This window comes from Microcaecilia unicolor, chromosome 12, assembly GCF_901765095.1.
Source record: "Microcaecilia unicolor chromosome 12, aMicUni1.1, whole genome shotgun sequence".
In the NCBI taxonomy this organism is placed as follows: domain Eukaryota; kingdom Metazoa; phylum Chordata; class Amphibia; order Gymnophiona; family Siphonopidae; genus Microcaecilia; species Microcaecilia unicolor.
In genome coordinates this window covers 112,566,825-112,578,897 of record NC_044042.1, presented here as the reverse complement: position 1 = coordinate 112,578,897, position 12,073 = coordinate 112,566,825, and the positions used below count along the sequence as shown (strand labels likewise).

At 50.5% G+C, this 12,073-nt stretch overlaps 1 protein-coding gene across 2 annotated transcripts in view; it reads right to left on the bottom strand.

Moving 5' to 3' along the window:
- AARSD1 (alanyl-tRNA synthetase domain containing 1) overlaps positions 1-12,073 on the bottom strand; it is a 223,285-nt gene that overhangs the window by 34,443 nt on the left and 176,769 nt on the right. For both annotated transcript variants that reach the window (XM_030220995.1, XM_030220994.1), the window contains 3 exons: positions 5,973-6,089; positions 5,200-5,330; positions 2,187-2,253 (listed from right to left, as the gene is read on the bottom strand). In XM_030220995.1, the coding sequence (XP_030076855.1) occupies positions 2,187-2,253; positions 5,200-5,330; positions 5,973-6,089 (315 nt within the window). The remainder of the gene's footprint in view (positions 1-2,186; positions 2,254-5,199; positions 5,331-5,972; positions 6,090-12,073) is intronic.

Below are 12,073 nucleotides of genomic sequence, written 5' to 3'. Positions count from 1 at the left end.
CGATGCCGGAGACCTCACCTCGGGCGATGGGCCAGCCGGCGCCACGCTCGACGGTACCGGTGGCGCAAGCACCGCCGGTACCGGAGGGTTAGGGCGCAACAGCTCTCCCAGAATCTCTGGGAGAACGGCCCGGAGGCTCTCGTTCAGAGCGGCTGCAGAGAAAGGCATGGAGGTCGATGCAGGCGTCGACGTCAGAACCTGTTCCGGGCGTGGAGGCTGTTCCGGGCTGTCCAGAGTGGAGCGCATCGACACCTCCTGAACAGAGGGTGAGCGGTCCTCTCGGTGCTGATGCCTGCTGGGTGCCGACTCCCTCGGCGACCCAGAGCTCTCGGTGCCGACACGGGAAGGAGACCGATGACGATGCTTCTTCGACTTCTTGGAACGAAGCATGTCACCGGAGCTTCCCGGCACCGACGAGGAGGACGTAGAATCCAGCCGTCGCTTCCTCGGGGCCGAGGCCGAAGGAGGTCGGTCTCGGGGGGGCTGTACCGCAGGAGCCCTCAGGGTAGGGGGAGACCCACCCGAAGGCTCACCGCCACCAGCAGGGGAATGGACAGCCCTCACCTGCACTCCAGACGAAGCACCACCGTCCGACAACATCAGCCGACGAGGTCCCGGTACCACCGACGTCGATGCAGCTGTCCAATGTCTCAGTGCCGATGCAGAGGGCCGATGCCTCGATGCACTCGATGCACTGGCGGCCGAGGATGAAGCTCTGGACGCTGAAGACGTCGATGCACTCGATACCCCCAGTGCCGATGCCGACGAAGAGCCCGAGAACAAAACGTTCCACTGGGCCAATCTCGCTACCTGAGTCCGCTTTTGCAAAAGGGAACACAGACTACAGGCCTGCGGGTGGTGCCCAGCCCCCAAGCACTGAAGACACGACGCGTGCCTGTCAGTGAGCGAGATGACCCGGGCGCACTGGGTGCACTTCTTGAAGCCGCTGGTAGACTTCGATGTCATGGGCGGAAAAATCACGCCGGCGAAATCAAAAGTCGAAATGGCGGAAAAGGCACCGAAAAAACAAGGGGAAGAAAACTTCGACCCGAGGCCTAAAAGCGGCCTACCTCGACGACGAAAGAAAACTTACCGGGGCGAAAAAGCTGAAAATAGCGGGGGGGGAAAAAGGCCAAGAGTCTTTTTCCACACAGAATGGATTTTTTTTTTTTTTGTGAAACAACACGACGAACGCGCAAGGTCGACTTTGCGGGGCCCGACACGGCGAAAACACGACCGTACCGAGCGCGGACAAAAGAAGACTGACGAACACGAGCCGGTTCGGGCGGGAAGACGGCCGCGCATGCGCGGTGCGCATGGGCGCGCGAGGACTAGCAAAGGCCTTTGCTAGTGAAGTTTCCGATTGGAGGGGCTGCCGTGGACGTCACCCCCATCAGTGAGAACAAGCAGCCTGCTTGTCCTCGGAGAAACTCATTTACATGGTATTTGATACTTTATATGTATACCAGAGTTTGATTTGTCCTTGCCATTCTCAGGGCACAGACTGTAGAAGTCTGCCCAGCGCTATTCTTGGACCAAAAGTTCTGAAGTTAATGTCAAAGCCCCTTAAAATTTACACTCTAGCCCATAAAAATCTAGTAAGTCAGGGCATAGACCGTAGAAGTCTGCCCAGCACTGATCGTAGAAGTCTGTCTAAGTACCGGCATCGCCACCCAATCTCCACTAAGATTCCGTGAATCCATTCCTTCTAAACAGGATTCCTTTGTGTTTATCCCACATGTTTGAATTCCATTACCGTTTTCATCTCCACCACCTCCATGTATCCACCACCCTCTCCATGAAAAAATACTTCCTGACATTACTCCCGAGTCTGCCCCCCTTCAACCTCAATTCATGTCCTCTAGTTCTACCGCCTTCCCGTCTCCAGAAAAGGTTTGTTTGGTGATTAATACCTTTCAAATATCTGAACGTGTGTATCATGTCACCCCTGTTTCTCCTTTCCTCCAAGGTATATATTTTCAGGTCAAGTTTCTCCTCGTATGGTTTGCAACGCAAATCCCATACCATTTTTGTAGCTTTTCTTTGTACTACTTCCACTCTTTTTACATTTTTAGCAAGATACGGCCTCTAAAACTGAACACAATACTCCAAGTAACACAGAACAAAAATATAAAGCCACAGCAGACAGCGTAAAAACCAAGGCTCTGGCTTGTCTGTGTTTCTACCTTCTGCAGCAGTTTAACTGATTTCTGCATCTTCTCCACAGCTTCCACGTGTTCATCTGGTCCATTTCTGAAACAAAGAAACACCTTTTTTTATTTTGTCTCTCTCTTCAAGGATGGATAACTGGTCTGGTGAGACGTAAGAGGTGGGGTTTTGAAGGATAAGGAGACCTGTAAATAACATGTTTCTCACTCAGGAAATAAAGCATAGGCAGGGGAGAGTTGACTACTTTTTCCCTACAAAAAACGCTTTAAGAGGTGCCATACAAGGAGAAGGGCATAAGGATTGCCACAGTCTCGTTAGGGATAATGCAAAATCATTGAGGCACAAACCACCAGACTTAAAATATGTCTCTATTAATGTGAAGAAAAGATAAGTGTTTTGCAAACACTTTAAACAGCTACAGATCAAAAGACAGACTTCAGATCTTCCTTGGATCTGTAAATATTTTCATAGCAACATTAAAAAACAGCAGAGCGAATAATCAAAACACTCATACAGCCAGCAGTAAAATGTCCACCACATAAGCGCATTACAAAAAATAATTTTCATAAATTTATGAGCATTAATTTGGGCACAGAAGTCACTATGGGGGTCTTGATATTCAGTCGGCAGTGATCAGCATTTTGCTGACCGTCGCAGACATTAAACCCAGAAATTCAACACCGCTATGAGCTGATTAAGAACTCCTTTTACCAACCGGTGGTTTGCCACACGCTGAGAACACGTTTTACCACAGGGGTTGAAAGGTATTTTCCGGTGAAGGGGAAGGACATGGCCGTGTGCTAAGCAAAGTCATTGGCGCACGGCCATGTCCTGAGGGAGTCCTTACCGCCTCAAGGGCTCCAGCGGTAACCGGGCATGCCCCCGGCGCTAGAAAATGCAAACGTCTTTTCTAGCACCGGAAATGGCGCACGGTGGGAGCTAGAACCACCCCCAGGAGCTCGGCGGTAGAGCTGAATCGCCACGTGACAAGCCGGAAGTAGACCCACTGTGGTTTGGTACAAGGGTCCTTAAGTGTGATACTCAGCACTTAACCAGGTATGGGGCACCGCATAAAGATAGGACTGACTTTTATGTGGCCCTATTTATGCAATTTACCTGAATCCCCCCCCCCCCCCCCCCCCCAAATATTTGGTTTTCAGTTCGGCACTAACTGAAGGTTAAGCACCACTGAAAATTAGTGGTTAGCCCCAAACAGTCGATTTAACCAGACAGGGGCTAATTCTGGGCAGTTAAATGGTCTGGTGGACTATAAGAAAAAGCTCTTATAAAATACCCAGGAATTACACAAGTTAAAATATGTAGTGTAACAAGAAAGCAAATATTTTTATGCAACCCATATGTAGGCATGCTCAGGGACAGAGTCGTGATTTACATGCATGCCCATGGCTTCAGTCTAGGCACTATTTCTGTCATTTTGCCCCTAGCATGGTATAAACGCATACGGACACCTAGTGACTTTATAAAGGGCCTCACAACAGGCCTTTGCCTAGCCTTCGCACATAAACAGCCCATTATAAAATTACCATCTATCTGCATAATTTGTTTGTTCAACTCTGAATGTAGAAACTATAGGAATAACTTTGTAGAGGTAATTTTATAAAGACATTTCTAAGCATGTGTGGTCATGTAAATAGGCTCTTATAAAAGATCATCTGGCATGAAAGTATGCGCCACGACATGATGACACATACTTTGCCAGTAGGCATGTATATGGGTGGAATTTGGGCAGGGAGTGGATGGATTTCACCAACCACACACAAAGATGACAAAATATGCTAATCTATGCACCTAATTCAGGCATAGACGGTTACAGCTGCTCATAAGCAAGGTAGACACAATTTCTGCTGCTTACACTAGTATTTTTTAAAGTCATATAGACAGTGGCGTACCAAGGGGGGGGGGGGCGCGCCGCGCGCCTGTCGGCTCTTTGTTTTCATGCTCCCTCTGCCCCGGAACAGGAAGTAACCTGTTCCGGGGCAGAGGGAGCATGAAAACGAAGAGCCGTCAGGCACGCGGCACCCCAGCGGCGTGCACCCAGGGGGGGGGGGGGGGGGGCGGGGCGCATCGGCGATCCGCCCCGGGTGTCAGCCCCCCTAGGAACGCCACTGCATATAGATCCAGTGTGTTTTTATAAAATGGCATCTAAGTAGGCTTTTGCCCTCTTAAACCAGGCTCCCTTTTAAAATTAACCTGTATGGAGGCAATCTTACAACTGGGCAACTCCATTTGGGTACCCTGAGGCTGTGTGGTATCAGCCTATTCTATAATAATAACCCGGTATCAGCATCAGCACAGAGCTGGCATAAGCATTCTGTAAGTTACACACATAAGTGGGAGCCCCACCCATGCATATGCTCTCCCTCCTTGGAAATACACACTAGGGTTTCTTTTACTAAGCTGTGGAATGCGCATGGCCATTAATTCAGAAAATGGAAAAGCGGCCATTTTCCGGCTGATAATCTGAACAAAGTTTTATGGATAAAATCAGTATAAGTTTATGCATTTTCCATAACACTGAAAACTGACCTTAAGGTTAATGTCTTAGCACTTCTCACTCATTCAGCCTACGTCTGTCAGTTCACACACAGACATTCAGTAGCATAACAAGGGTAGGGCGGTGGGGGCGGTCCGTCCAGGGTGCAGACAGCAGAACAGGCGTGCAGTTGTTGGCACTGGTGCTCCTCTGTCCCCTCTGACATTACTTCTTGTTCCGGGAGCAGGGGACCGGCAGAGCCGACAGTCACGCGTCTACTCTGCGCACCCCCTTGCTAGGAGGAAAGGTGGTGGGGTGATGCACTGGGGGGGGGGGGGGGCACAGCAGCAACCTGCCCCAGGTGGTGAAGAAGCTAGGTATGCCACTGCAGACATTCTGTGTATTCTCTCCCCCCTCCCCCACCCCAAAGCTATTTATTTCATGTCTTTTCCGAGCTCCCTGCACATCGGAAATGAAGCATTAGGAGATGTTAGAAACAGAGTTTCTGAGAATAAGCAAAGATCACGACACCATACTTAAGAAGGGATGTTAACGCCTTTTCCACTGTGTAACTACGCTCCACGTATTTCAGCACTCTGTTGCCCGCCAGGAAAAGCAGGTTGGTTTTGTTCTTCTTCCCCTTCTCTGTACCAAGAATCTTAATAACCTTAATTTTTAGAAAAAAAAAAATAACAACACTACAGTTACTCAACTGTTTGCCACAACACAGGCTGTCTTTACACTAAAGCTCTACAATCCCTGACAGAAGTGCAACTTACACTGCAAACCCATTTGGCCAGGGAAATAACTTGTGTATATTGTCTTGAGGTTAGATTAAGCAAAAGTCTAGTAATAAATCCAAAATCTTCATGAGCCATTAAATCTATAAGAAAACAGAAATCAGACTCAGCTCTGAATGGAGCTGACAAGTTTTGTACAGAAGGCGTGAACCAGCAAGCTGGCTGTAAATAGAGTGTTGTGTTTGGACCGCACATGGATATTGAGTGCTTATCGATTCCAAGTAGTGGGACAGACCAGAGGATTTCAACCCAGCCCTCAGGACACACCTAGCCAGTTAGGTTTTCAGGATACGCACAATGAGTATGCAGGAGATAAAGATGTATGTGTTACCTCCATTATGTGTAAATCTCTCTTACATAGTCATTGTGGGTGTACTGAAAACCTGATTGGTTAGGTGTGTCCCCAAGGACTGCGTTCAGAACCCCTGGGATAGACTAAATGGGCCAGTTTGCCAATGACTTTGGCTCCTTGAGGATTAAAACACGGGAGTGAACCACTGCAACTATACCTGTAGGTGGCTTAAGTTTGAGACGTGCGTGCCACAGCACATGTTGGCATCAATGCCCTCGATATCTATTATCCGAACTGGCCCAGCATGGTCATCTGGCAAACCACGGCTTCTCACCTGGAAGACACCAGACCAGTGAAAATGAAAAGCTAAAACAATGCTAGCGCACAGAAAGCCTCATCATGCTGCTGTCTACGAGGCAATGATGAGTCTGAGGCAGAAAGAAAATTCACAGAGGATTGCCAGTCGACTCTATATGTTCAAGTCAGGCTCATCCCTGATCCTGGCCTGGTTCTACCTCATCACAGACCTAGACTTGTAGTTCCTGCATCTCACAGGGGAATCAAATACAAGACCTATTATGGATCTAATTTCTCATTCCTAGGCAGCCAACTCTGGAATGCTCTCCCCAGATCTATCTGATCAATCTGCGACTACCTACCCTTCTGGAAAGCACTAAAAACCCATTTATTCAAGCAAGCCTATCCAAATGATCCTGATTAATCTAATGTACCATCTAATGAACCATCTACATACACATACCCCATGATAACGACATTAACCCTATCTCCCACCTCACTCCCCTCTCCATTGCCTATTTCTACCTATTCATCTTGCCTTTTATTCTGATATATTTTACTTTCACCCTCTAATAATATTCTGTATTCCTTTTACTATGTAAGCCGCATTGAACCTGCTTTGAGTGGGAAAGTGCGGGGTACAAATGTAATAATAATAAAAACTATACATTCTTTGCACAGTGCAAAATGTGGACTGGAGTTCTTGAATAAAAATTAAACCAATAAAAAGGAGCCAGTCACCAACCATATATATAAGTGGTTAAAACAAGCAGCATTATTAGGCTTCAACATTTTATTCATGACTTTTGATTAGACTTGAAATATTAGATGGCACCCATACTGGGGGAAGAAAGCTTGCCAGCCATTCCTTGTGAGGCTGTCTCTCAACTATGTTCAAGCCCAGGCTGTAAGACACGCCCTCTAATTTTATAAAGTTGGGTGCAATTTTGAGCTTGCAATTTATGACTAAGAACATAAACGTTGCCACTTGGACAGAACAAATGTCCATCAAGCCCAGTATCCTGTTTCCAACAGTGGACAATCCAAGTCACAAGTACCTGGCAAGATCCCAGAACAGCAAAACAGATTTTATGTTGCTTATCCTACAAATAAGCAGTGGATTTTCTCAAGTTCATCTTAATAATGGCTTATGGATTTTTCTTTTAGGAAGCTGTCCAAACCTTTTTTAAACCATGCTAAGTTAAAGCGAATGCTACATACCTGTAGAAGGTATTCTCCGAGGACAGCAGGCTGATTGTTCTCACTGATGGGTTGACGTCCTCGGCAGCCCCCTCCATCGGAAAGTTTACTAGCAAAGGCCTTTGCTAGTCCTCGCGCGCCCATGCGCACCGCGCATGCGCGGCCGTCTTCCCGCCCGAAACCGGCTCTAGCCGGCCAGTCCAGTATGTAGCAAGACAATACACTTCAAGGGAAGACACAACTCCAAAGGGGAGGCGGGCGGGTTGGTGAGAACAATCAGCCTGCTGTCCTCGGAGAATACCTTCTACAGGTATGTAGCATTCGCTTTCTCCGAGGACAAGCAGGCTGCTTGTTCTCACTGATGGGGTATCCCTAGCCCCCAGGCTCACTCAAAACAACAACCATGGTCAATTGGGCCTCGCAACGGCGAGGACATTATTGAGATTGACCTAAAAAATTTACCAACTAACTGAGAGTGTAGCCTGGAACAGAACAAACAGGGCCCTCGGGGGGTGGAGTTGGATCCTAAAGCCCAAACAGGTTCTGAAGAACTGACTGCCCGAACCGACTGTCGCGTCGGGTATCCTGCTGCAGGCAGTAATGAGATGTGAATGTGTGGACAGATGACCACGTCGCAGCTTTGCAAATTTCTTCAATGGAGGCTGACTTCAAGTGGGCTACCGACGCAGCCATGGCTCTAACATTATGAGCCGTGACATGACCCTCAAGAGCCAGCCCCGCCTGGGCGTAAGTGAAGGAAATGCAATCTGCTAGCCAATTGGATATGGTGCGTTTCCCTACAGCCACTCCCCTCCTATTGGGATCAAAAGAAACAAACAATTGGGCGGACTGTCTGTGGGGCTGTGTACGCTCCAGGTAGAAGGCCAATGCTCTCTTGCAGTCCAATGTGTGCAGCTGACGTTCAGCAGGGCAGGAATGAGGACGGGGAAAGAATGTTGGCAAGACAATTGACTGGTTCAGATGGAACTCCGACACGACCTTTGGCAGGAACTTAGGGTGAGTGCGGAGGACTACTCTGTTGTGATGAAATTTAGTGTAAGGGGCCTGGGCTACCAGGGCCTGAAGCTCACTGACTCTACGAGCCGAAGTAACTGCCACCAAGAAAATGACCTTCCAGGTCAAGTACTTCGGATGGCAGGAATTCAGTGGCTCAAAAGGAGGTTTCATCAGCTGGGTGAGAACGACATTGAGATCCCATGACACTGTAGGAGGTTTGACAGGGGGCTTTGACAAAAGCAAACCTCTCATGAAGCGAACAACTAAAGGCTGTCCTGAGATCGGCTTACCTTCCACACGGTAATGGTATGCACTGATTGCACTAAGGTGAACTCTTACAGAGTTGGTCTTGAGACCAGACTCAGACAAGTGCAGAAGGTATTCAAGCAGGGTCTGTGTAGGACAAGAGCGAGGATCTAGGGCCTTGCTGTCACACCAGACGGCAAACCTCCTCCAATGAAAGAAGTAACTTCTCTTAGTGGAGTCTTTCCTGGAAGCAAGCAAGATGCGGGAGACACCCACTGACAGACCCAAAGAGGCAAAGTCTACGCCCTCAACATCCAGGCCGTGAGAGCCAGAGACTGGAGGTTGGGATGCAGAAGAGCCCCTTCGTCCTGTGTGATGAGGGTCGGAAAACACTCCAATCTCCACGGTTCTTCTGAGGATAACTCCAGAAGAAGAGGGAACCAGATCTGACGCGGCCAAAAAGGAGCAATCAGGATCATGGTGCCTCGGTCTTGCTTGAGTTTCAACAAAGTCTTCCCCACCAGAGGAATGGGAGGATAAGCATACAGCAGGCCCTCCCCCCAATCCAGGAGGAAGGCATCCGATGCCAGTCTGCCGTGGGCCTGAAGCCTGGAACAGAACTGAGGGACTTTGTGGTTCACTCGAGATGCGAAGAGATCCACCAGGGGGGTGCCCCACACCTGGAAGATCTGTCGTACCACACGGGAATTGAGCGACCACTCGTGAGGTTGCATAATCCTGCTCAACCTGTCGGCCAGACTGTTGTTTACGCCTGCCAGATATGTGGCTTGGAGCACCATGCCTTGACGGCGAGCCCAGAGCCACATGCTGACGGCTTCCTGACACAGGGGGCGAGATCCGGTGCCCCCCTGCTTGTTGACATAGTACATGGCAACCTGATTGTCTGTCTGAATTTGGATAATTTGGTGGGACAGCCGATCTCTGAAAGCCTTCAGAGCGTTCCAGATCGCTCGTAACTCCAGAAGATTGATCTGCAGATCGCGTTCCTGGAGGGACCAGCTTCCTTGGGTGTGAAGCCCATCGACATGAGCTCCCCATCCCAGGAGGGACGCATCCGTGGTCAGCACTTTTTGTGGCTGAGGAATTTGGAAGGGACGTCCCAGAGTCAAATTGGAGCAAATCGTCCACCAATACAGGGATTTGAGAAAACTCGTGGACAGGTGGATCACGTCCTCTAGACCCCCAGCGGCCTGATACCACTGGGAGGCTAGGGTCCATTGAGCAGATCGCATGTGAAGGCGGGCCATGGGAGTCACATGAACTGTGGAGGCCATGTGGCCCAGCAATCTCAACATCTGCCGAGCTGTGATCTGCTGGGACGCTCGCACCCGCGAGACGAGGGACAACAAGTTGTTGGCTCTCGTCTCTGGGAGATAGGTGCGAGCCGTCCGAGAATCCAGCAGAGCTCCTATGAATTCGAGTCTCTGCATTGGGAGAAGATGGGACTTTGGATAATTTATCACAAACCCCAGTAGCTCCAGTAGGCGAATAGTCATCTGCATGGACTGCAGGGCTCCTGCCTCGGATGTGTTCTTCACCAGCCAATCGTCGAGATACGGGAACACGTGCACCCCCAGCCTGCGAAGTGCCGCTGCTACCACAGCTAGGCACTTTGTGAACACCCTGGGCGCAGAGGCGAGCCCAAAGGGTAGCACACAGTACTGGAAGTGGCGTGTGCCCAGCTGAAATCGCAGATACTGTCTGTGAGCTGGCAGTATCGGGATGTGAGTGTAGGCATCCTTCAAGTCCAGAGAGCATAGCCAATCGTTTTGCTGAATCATGGGGAGAAGGGTGCCCAGGGAAAGCATCCTGAACTTTTCTTTTACGAGATATTTGTTCAGGGCCCTTAGGTCTAGGATGGGACGCATCCCCCCTGTTTTCTTTTCCACAAGGAAGTACCTGGAATAGAATCCCAGCCCTTCTTGCCCGGGCTCGACCGCATTGGCGCTGAGAAGGGCGGAGAGTTCCTCTGCAAGTACCTGCTTGTGCTGGAAGCTGTAAGACTGAGCTCCCGGTGGACAATTTGGAGGTTTTGAGGCCAAATTGAGGGTGTATCCCTGCCGGACTATTTGCAGAACCCACTGATCGGAGGTTATGAGAGGCCACCTTTGGTGAAAAGCTTTCAACCTCCCCCCGACTGGCAGGTCGCCCGGCACGGACACTTGGATGTCGGCTATGCTCTGCTGGAGCCAGTCAAAAGCTCGCCCCTTGCTTTTGCTGGGGAGTCGCGGGGCCTTGCTGAGGCGCACGCTGCTGACGAGAGCGAGCGCGCTGGGGCTTAGCCTGGGCCGCAGGCTGTCGGGAAGGAGGATTGTACCTACGCTTGCCAGAAGAGTAGGGAACAGTCTTCCTTCCCCCGAAAAATCTTCTACCTGTAGAGGTAGAGGCTGAAGGCTGCCGGCGGGCGAATTTGTCGAATGCGGTGTCCCGCTGGTGGAGAGACTCTACCACCTGTTCGACTTTTTCACCAAAAATGTTGTCCGCACGGCAAGGCGAGTCCGCAATCCGCTGCTGGATTCTATTCTCCAGGTCGGCGGCACGCAGCCATGAGAGCCTGCGCATCACCACACCTTGAGCAGCGGCCCTGGACGCAACATCAAAAGTGTCATAAACTCCTCTGGCCAGGAATTTTCTGCACGCCTTCAGCTGCCTGACCACCTCCTGAAAAGGCTTGGCTTGCTCAGGGGGAAGAGCATCAACCAAGCCCGCCAACTGCCGCACATTGTTCCGCATGTGTATGCTCGTGTAGAGCTGGTAAGACTGGATCTTGGACACGAGCATAAAGGAATGGTAGGCCTTCCTCCCAAAGGAGTCTAAGGTTCTAGCGTCCTTGCCCGGGGGCGCCGAAGCATGTTCCCTAGAACTCTTAGCCTTCTTTAGGGCCAAATCCACAACTCCAGAGTCATGAGGCAACTGAGTGCGCATCAGCTCTGGGTCCCCATGGATCCGGTACTGGGACTCGATCTTCTTGGGAATGTGGGGATTAGTTAAAGGTTTTGTCCAGTTCGCAAGCAATGTCTTTTTTAGGACATGGTGCAAGGGAACAGTGGACGCTTCCTTAGGTGGAGAAGGATAGTCCAGGAGCTCAAACATTTCAGCCCTGGGCTCGTCCTCCACAACCACCGGGAAGGGGATGGCCGTAGACATCTCCCGGACAAAGGAGGCAAAAGACAGACTCTCGGGAGGAGAAAGCTGTCTCTCAGGAGAGGGAGTGGGATCAGACGGAAGACCCTCAGACTCCTCGTCAGAGAAATATCTGGGATCTTCCTCTTCCTCCCACGAGGCCTCACCCTCGGTGTCAGACACAAGTTCACGGACCTGTGTCTGCAACCTCGCCCTGCTCGACTCTGTGGAACCACGTCCACGATGGGGGCGTCGAGAGGTAGACTCCCTGGCCCGCATCGGCGAAGCTCCCTCCGCCGACGTAGTCGGGGAGCCTTCCTGGGAGGTGGCCGCGGTCGGCACCGCACGCGGTACCGACGTCGGGGACCTCAACCTGGGCGATGGGCCAGCCGGCGCCATGCTCGACGGTACCGG